The 9,350-nt window shown below is 39.5% G+C and overlaps 1 protein-coding gene across 4 annotated transcripts in view; it reads right to left on the minus strand.

Moving 5' to 3' along the window:
• The window catches only part of reln (reelin), a 142,735-nt gene that overhangs the window by 70,874 nt on the left and 62,511 nt on the right, over positions 1 to 9,350 (minus strand). For all 4 annotated transcript variants that reach the window (XM_014016796.1, XM_014016797.1, XM_014016795.1 and 1 more), the window contains exon 4: positions 4,297 to 4,367. In XM_014016796.1, the coding sequence (XP_013872250.1) occupies positions 4,297 to 4,367 (71 nt within the window). The remainder of the gene's footprint in view (positions 1 to 4,296; positions 4,368 to 9,350) is intronic.

Here is a 9,350-nt window from a genome sequence, read left to right on the forward strand (position 1 = left end):
GTTTTCTTTTAGCTTTCCTGTATTGAAATCCCATTTCTTTTAGGCGATTTCTTACGGTTCGGTCACATCCATTGACTCCAGATTCCTCCCATTTATGCTTCATCTGTTTAGTTGTACTTTTTTGGTTTTCAAGACAAATTGCCTTGAGTTGTTTGTCTTGATGCTTTGATGTCTTTCTTGGTCTACCAGTATGCTTGGCTTTAACAACCATTCCATGCTGTTTGTATTTAGTCCATATCTTGGATACAGCTGACTGTGAACAACCCACATTTTTAGCAACCATGCGTGAAGAGTTATCTTCTTCAAGAAGTTTCACAATCCTCTCTTTTGTTTCAAGAGACATTTCTMTTGTTGGAGCCATGGTTCTTGCCACTCCACTTCGTCCAGCAGCCCTCCAAGGTGTCATGACTGCAGGTGATTTTAACTGCAGACTAACGAGCAGATCTAATCTGAGCCAGGTGTCCATTTAGGGAAAGGAAATTGACTGGGTGTGTCCTTATTTTCTACTTCCAATTTGAGTGATTCCATACTTTTTTCCTCAGAATTGAGTGATTCCATATTTTTTCCCTGTGCTTGGTCAATAAAAGTAACATTCACTGACTTCCACAACATTTTCTTTTCATTTCTTTGAGTGTTCCTGAAAGCCAACAAGTTGCACTTTGGAATGACCTCATTATTGTATCATGTTTTTGATCTGAGTTTGTTTTACAGAATGAAATGTCTGAATGAATGCTCATCCAAGACTGGTGATTCCATACTTTTTTACCTGGGGTTGTATACTGTTGCAACATTTTAAAATAAATAAAAATAACAAATGTGATTTTCTTTCAACTTCGATAAATTTCTCAAACGTGGAACTAACACTGTAACACATTCAGTGGAGTATCATAGTGTCATAGTATCCCAGTATTGTTACCAGTATTGGTATCAGAGCATTTTGTTGGAGTACTTGCAGTAATGCTGGTATTGAGCCCAATACTGATGTGAGTATCTGTAACGGGACTCCACTACTCTGGAGTTTTTCAACACCAAAAAAGAAAGAGTTAAATTAAATCCTATCCACAACCCCTCTACTTATTCTGGTAAATGATAAATATTTAAAAATATCCCCCAAAGTCACTTTTAATTTATGACCCTCCAAGTGTTCATCATTACTATCATTTCATCCCACCATTTTGTCCTTCTGTCCTCTTTCTCCAGTAAGATAAAATCTGCCATTAGTCACGTCTGTAATTTTTAGCTCTGCACTTCTCAGCTACCTGCTCTATGTACCCGTTATCACTGCCACCACCTTTATCCCAGCTCACCTCACCCTGTACTTAAGATGCCTGTATATTATCCCCCTCTCTTTCAGTTTCTCTGTCCTCTCTCCCATTAACAGCTTGTCTCCTCCAAGGCCTTGTAAGGTCTAAATCTCAGCTTTTCGGCTTGTCTGCCACGAGTAGTTTTGTGTTGGTGCGATGCGTCGGGCCCTTGGCACTTTATAGCTAAGTGACTGTTGCTGGCTGCAGATTTTTCATGCGTAGGGACTGCAGACTGGGGCACTGTGTCAGGGGTGATGAGAGGATGATGAGCTCTCCGGCAAGGAGACAAAAGGAGAAAAGCCTTTCCAACTCTTCCAGGGCTGACTGGGCTCGGTGCCTCATCTCTTCCAAGTGGTATTAAGAGTTTGAACAGTTTATACCGTGCAAGTAGCATTTCAAATGACCTACTGTGGGATTTAAGGAGTCCTCAGAGGATTACGTTTTGTAATTAAGACCAAGACTTAATGCAGAATAAGTTTGTGGCATTTTTATAGTCAGATTCTACTATTTTACTCTTAAAACTTTTAAGAAATTAAAGTCCTATCAATGAAGTAATGCTTATCCCCCACCACCTTCCATGTGAGAGTTGAGACTAAGGCTGTGTCTCAGTTCAGGGGCTGTGTGCTTTGAAGTCTGCATTTGTCGTCCGCTTATATCACTGTCCTAGGCCGGCTGTCCAAATTCATGGTCCCCTTCATGCAGCCAATGAACGTGGGCCACAAAATCCCAAAAATGAAGGCTGTATTTCAGTATCTTACCCAACCAAGGATATCTCAGAACTCATTGCATCGCCAACAAACAAAACAGGAAAACGAAGATGGCAGAGCTTTTTTTCCCTCCTTTTTACCAAGTCTGCATAGTTTGGAAATTTCTCACAGACTGAAGAATTTGATTTGTATGTTTAGCAAATAAAATGCAATTACAAGTACTGATACTGTTGCTAAAACCAAGTTTATTAATTTACATGTAACCTTTTTAACTGTGAAGTTATTCCTCCACTGATACGACATGTGAATACAAGTTTCAATGCATTTTAAATCTAAAGGCATGTGGTATAAAACTCTGGTAAAGAGGCAGAGTGTGGTCACCCAAACATACGTCAACCAAAGACTAGATTGTCTCATTCCACAGCCATTTTGTGCAGCCTAACTGGATGATGAAGGGTGGCCTACAGGTCTAGGTAAACTGCAGCTCCTGAATTGGGACACAGCTTCTGATCATCTTATATTAACAACGAAAGTTGTAGCTACCTTGGCTAAAACTACACTGTGAGCAATCTCATGCATTATTGTGATATCAGAATCAGAATCAGATTTATTGTCATTGTCAATGAACATTCACAGAGTAGGAACTTGCAGTTATGAACATCCATTCTCTTTAAACACACATAACAAACATGGGGGAACAGGTGAACAGGTCATGTGCAACCAGGTTGCGCTACTTTTTGCAGCTAGAAATACACAATAGGACAGTTGAGTTAAAAAAATTGCTCTGATCCTATGTTTACATCAGAAACACAGAGTCATATGCACAAAAAAACCACACTCATAACAGATATTTGATTGATTATATGTCAAATGATCTGCAGTATTAGTGCTTAAAGTACGTGTTGTGAATGACTTAACCTACTACCACACTAAATCTTTTGCTCAGTATCTGTAAAAATTACTAATTGACTCTAGTTAATCAGTTAGATGTACGGCCAATGATTATGGAGTTTCACATAAACCTGCCCAGTGATTCATGGGGTATTTTGCTGACAAATAGGTCTAATTCCAAAGTTTTAGATGAAGATATGACTCGATGTTTAGTGTTTAAAAGTACCTGTTGTGAATAATTCACATCTACTAAAACAACAAAGTTTATCTTAAAATCTGTGTGGTTTGATGGAGGATAGGACCCAAAATACAAACACACAGGGACCGAGAATAAACGGAAGCAACACTTTAATAATAAAACAAAAAGCTGGCGAGGTACCAAAAAAAGTACAATAGGGAATACACAGAGGGAGCCAGAACTAAATGTAATAATCTGCTGACATATAGCTGAAAGGAGAATGACAAAACAGAGCAAGACAGATGAGGTACGAACAAGCAGCTGAGCTGATTAGGAATGGCAACAGGTGTGAGGGTGATTGACTGGAAAAAATACTGAGACGCTGACAGAGGGAGAGAAGAAGAATCCTCAAAAACAGAAACCTAAAAAGAGAACTAAGCAAAAACAAACACACGAGGAATCACAAAAACAACATGAAAAACATAGGGATCCTGACAACGCCTGTAAGACTGGCTGAGTTGCGCTCATGTTTGCATTTCGTAGTTGAGTGGAGCCTTCTTGAATTGGGCTAACTCACACAAAACAGACACGGACAAAACCTTATCACTCCACCTACGTATGTCTGAGGCAGCAGGCTGAAGTGCTGCCGCATTTAGCCAACTTCTCTATTTTCAGCAATAATGTCACATTTTGATTTCTGAGGAGGAGTCTTTACATGGGGAGGAGGAGGGAGGCTGCTCTACTGTAAACAAGCAATTATACACACTCAGACTGGCACTGCACTGTCTGTCAATAGCTTCTTAAGGCTGTCCCAGAAAGTGGATGTCAGAAGTATGGGCCATAAAGCACAAATCTCTGGCAGAGAGTATGGAAAAGAGGGGAAGCGGAGTTTAGCATAAGCTGAAATTAAGCTGGCATTATAGGACATCCAACTATCTCCAAGGCTGCATCATTAAGCAGAAAGAAAAGCAAGGAAATGCTGCAAAGGCACAGTCATGAAGATGCAGCACATCAACTGCTCTGTGACATCCATATTCTGACAATATATATGACAGAAGGTGACAGGTAGGTGACACTGGGGGAACATCTTGCATGCATGTGTTGGTGCACATGTTTGCAATAACATACAGGTAGGGCTACATCTCCCTGTAAGCACTCATTATGAATGTGTCATGTCACAGATGGGGGAGAGGAATTTCTGCGTGGTGTTACCTACCTCCTTGCTCGCAGAGCTGCTGGGCCAGCGCATCCTTGAAAATGATCTGTCCTCGATGTGTAGCTGTGGCTCTGGGAGGAAGAAAGAGAAAAGGAGAAGGGGAGAAAAACCATTAAAATAAATGGCACCAAGGGGAAAGTTAACTTCTTGTCCTTATTATACAGTTTGAGGATTGCTCTGGCACAGATGGCATCATTTTCTGTTTTACTAAAATGTTTTTGGCTACTCTAAACACAAAGAAGAAAAAAATACAATTATTATTTGACTTTGAGGTAAAACTGAGATGCTTTCTCACAAAGTCAGTTCAATTTTAACAAGCTTCACGCAGCTTATGTCATACCTTTCAACAATTTTGTGAATATCAGAAATTGCAAACAGCAATGGGTTTGGCTAAGCCCAGTTGTTGTATTGTATAAAATCACTTAAATATTCTTACCTGCACCATTGGAGTGAATTCAGAAATGGCTGTTTAAATATAGCTGAATGTTTTGTGCTTATGCTCAAAATTTAAAATGATTTTCCTTCTGTTTACCATAAAATACCTAATTTAGTTGGAAGTAGAAAGACATCAAAAATAATTGAAATGCTTTGTAATATGATATCTTTGGCATGAACTTACATTTTAATGCAGTGGTAAGAGTCTTTTTTGAGTATGAGTTCTCACATATTTTGGCTTTATTCTTGTGTTATTTCAACTTTTTTCTCGTAATAGTTTGACTTTTGACTTTGCATTGGCACCAAGAATAAACAGAAGAGAAAAAAAAAGATTAGGTTAAAAAATCATGTATTTTTGTTTGGCTTGGAAATTTAATGACAACAAAAAGTAACTTTTACTTTTCTTCGTGTTTCATTCCAGTTAATGGCTACAACAAAATGATCCATTTTGAGATACCAGGACAGAGACTTCTCTACAACTAGGCTTTACTTTTAAATGGGTAATTATTCTACTCTTACAACATTTTCCTCTCATAACAGACTGAGGGGAAACAACTGCAGCAGAGAGGAGGTCAAGTACATAAAGAGGAAAAATACAACAGCTGTGATGTGTTTTCTCATTGACTATCAGCACTCATCCATCAAGGAGAGCAGCTGTATCCTTTGGCATGCAGACAAACTTTGCTTTTTCAAGCGTTGCAATTAGATTTAAGTATTAATTATTAAAATTATGTGTGGATTGTAAATCTGAGCAACCTTCTGTTAATAAAAACACAAACAGAGGACTGTGTGTACCACCCACATTCAGTGAGAAGACACCAGTGTGTGTTCGTACTTCTGATGTCTTCAAAGAAATTCCCTGGATCCACTGACATCAAACGAGATTTTTAAATGTATCAAAAAGATCTTTAAAGATATGATCACAAGCTCAAAAGACATATGTGACTACCCCACAGGATACGTTGCAAACCTGTTGAAATCTGATAGCTTAGATCCCAATCAGACCTGGTCTGGAACACATGTGCATCTGTATTCTGAAAGGCACTGATGGACCACCAACTCAAAACAAAAAAGACATTGGCAGAGACACAAAAGTGGAAGTGGAAAATTTGTTTTTGCATAAAGGCCATGTTTCATACTGTTGGGTTTGGTTAGGTTGGTCTTGACTTGAACATATTTGTACGCAGTTGGTTCTAGAAATTTAGCAAGCTTTATTTGTGCAGATGCTTGTTTAATGTGGACATATTCATGGTTGCTGCAGTTGAAACCAAAAACAATTCACTGTGTATAGAGCAGCAATTCTCAAAGTATGGAGTCTGGTCTGAGCAACAAGTTAAACCAGAAAAAGCCCACATAATATACTGCACTGCATGGAAATGCAATGTAACAGCAATAAATACTAACACTTTTTAAGCAGCACACTGTCTGCATCTGTTCAAGAGTTTTTGAAGTCCCAAAAGCAGGTTACAGCTTCGGCCTCTCTCAGTAAATACCACAAACTAAGGTAGAGAAGATGTTATGGCACATCTTCAAGGAGTTACCTGAACTTGCAAAAAATAAATAAATAAATAAAAATAAATTTAAAAAGATGCCTTTTAAAATGAGTCAGTGTACACAGAAATAGGTTGGGTTTTTGTCCTTACCAAGTATCTGTGTGTGAGTACTCACTAAAAGTGATCTCACCAATTGACATAGAAACAGTTACTTTGTCTGACTTCTTTTGTGCTTTTGTCCCAGTAGCTTTCAAACACCAATACACATTATGGAGAACATTGGTTCACCCCAAAGATCCAGTCCCCTGGCACAGCGTAATGTTGTGTCTGCCGTTAAGTGCCAGGAGGCCTGTGACCAGTTGTACATTGGAGAAACAAAGCAGCTGCTGTTCAAAGGGATGGTCCAGCACAGAAGAACAACATCATCAGGCCAGGACTCTTGAGTTTACACTCATCTGCAGGCCAGCAGTCACTCTTTCAGGGATGAAGATGTTCTCATCCTTGATAGAGGAATGTTGGGGAGAGACATGTTTGTGAGGAGAAACCACCCGTTGTTGAACAGGGGTCATGCCCCTCTTACAATGCTGCAAGTATGACTCAGGGCTCTGTGAACAAAAAGTGGTAATCAGGGCCTTAACAATTAGTCTTTAGGCTGTGATGTGCCCCTGTGTCATTTTTACCTGTCTAATTGTCTGATGTCCTCTCCTTTCAGCTGATTGGCTGGGAGGATAATAAAAGGAAATGAGCTCCACCTGACAGATGAGCGTGCGGCCTGAGGGGAGAAGTTTGTTTGTTTGTCCAGCACTCCAGCCTCGCCGCCGCTCCACTTTTTTCCTTTGTAGATACCTGGTTTTGGCCTGAGAGTTGCCAGCCCCTTTTTTTCCGGTTTTTGGTTGTAGGGTGAGACCCTGGACCGGAGGGCAAGGGGAGGTTGCCCGGATCCGACGGTCAATTGCTGGCTGGTTCGGGTTTTCCTCCCACCTCTTTTGTTTTGTTGTGAAGTGGGGCTTCCTTGGTTTTGTCCTATCTGAGTTCTTTTTACAAACACCTTTGTGTCTGGACATTATATGTTGTGCGTCCTGGGTATCCTGGACCCCAGGACCGTAACATAGGCTCACGATCCTTTTATGCATGTGAACAACCAGTTTCAATTGTCACCAGTAAACTAGTTGATCCACTATGGGAAGTTACTGCTTGCAAGGCTGAGCTTACCTGCATCTCCTCAGACTGAAGTCTCTTGGAGAAGAGATGGAGCATTTCAACAAAAAAGAATTTGTCCAGATGATCTACTAAACTATTTTAGATTTTTTTCTACCTGGATTAATGAGATCCATGTGGACAAAAATAAAATCCATTTTCACATTTGGACACATACAATTAAAAATACTCTTTTCTTTTTCTTTCTTTCCTACAGTGAATTTGGTCCCTAAACTCTACCTCCCTCAGACTCACTTTTTTATGGGTGCCAAGACATTTACACATTCATCTCAGTTTATGAATAATGAATCTGGTCCTCATTAATTGATAAAGACCTCTTGTGCCTGAGCAGAGCTGAGGAGAAAACATACTTAATTACACTCATATTTCAGAATTGGTGAAAAAAAAACTAATTTGAGATTTGGTATTTATGAATAAATGATGGTGCGTAATGAACAGCGGGTGGGAATGTAGGAACAAGGTCCTTAAATATTTACTGAACAGCTCAAGCTCACTTAACACATTTTGCTTGGTGGCAGGGGGTAAAGTTTTTTTTTAAGGAAGAATTATTAAATGGATAATTCAGATCTTCTGAAGTGGGGTTCTGTGGAAAATTTGTAAACAATATCTTACATCGAGGGTTTAAACAAGACATTCATCTCACAAGAGAAGGCATGGCTCCAGATGGTATTTCATAATACTGAACCCAAAACAGCTGTGTAATATAAAACTAACAACAATGTAAAGATTTACAAAATTTATAAAACAATTTTCACTTAAACCACTATAAATTTTTTGGGACTGGAGTTGTTTTTAAGACAACAGCAATCCAGTTGGCCTCATGTAAAAGTTTTAAGTTTACATTTTGGTCATAAATAAATTCAAAATTAAGGTATTTTTTTGTGCTTCCAAAACCACATTTCAAAAGATCCAAAAGATCGCTTTACACTGAAAACTTCTACAGCAAAGAGTAGGATACAATTAACATCATGCAAATCCGACAGTGCAGAAAGACTATTTCAAACTTCTCATATAAAAGTTTTAAAATTATTGGAAAAGAAAAGTACAATTTTCACCAGAGAGCAGAGTTACAGTTTTCATTTTAAAATGTGTGAGTGCATGAGTGGTCTCTTTGTTAACAGCATGTATGTCATTAAAACAGTAGCCAGGAGAGGGCATTTAGTCTGTGCCGAAGAGTGTTTGATCTGAGCAGCGTGACACCAGCGTCTGTTTGTCGTCACTCTCCACTGCGTCCACAGCGTGTGTGTCTCATTACCCTCCGCACTCCGGGTCCCACACAAACACACAAAGAGGAGAATTTATTGAATAGCTTAATGTTAATGTGTCCCTTTTGTTCCAGGGGTGTGGTGGGTGGAGCAATCAAGGGTCTTATTAAGCTGTTTTTTTCTTCCTAATATCTTTCTCCTCTAATTCACTTTCATTCATTTCCTAAGAAATAAGACTCATCTTCGCCCCTCTCATTGATTGGGATGAGACCACTTAAGATGTGAAAGAGCAAGAAAAATGCAAAGCAGAAGAAAAGATGAGATTCGAGAGCAGAGGGGTGGGTAAAGCAGAAAGTGGAGCAGGGTTTGGATTTGGTCAGAGGAAATAGATTCAGGGGGTTAATGGCCTTGTCTCTCAAATGCCACAATCTGCTGTCAAATGGTGAGAGAGTGGGTTAAGAGCACACATATAAACACACACTCTGAGCCATATTTTGTATGAGCTTTAACATGGATGCAGATGGACAGGCTGTCACTCAAAGAGCTCCCGAAAGGGCTGGGAGTGGGTAATTACCAAGCATGTCAACCATGTTAGATTACATGCTGCTGTTAGCCATAAGTATCCCCCAGAAGCCAACTTGACAGCTCCTTGCTAACCACACACACACACACACACACACACACACACACACACACACACACA

Source organism: Austrofundulus limnaeus, unplaced genomic scaffold (assembly GCF_001266775.1).
Source record: "Austrofundulus limnaeus strain Quisiro unplaced genomic scaffold, Austrofundulus_limnaeus-1.0 Scaffold155, whole genome shotgun sequence".
Lineage (NCBI taxonomy): Eukaryota > Metazoa > Chordata > Actinopteri > Cyprinodontiformes > Rivulidae > Austrofundulus > Austrofundulus limnaeus.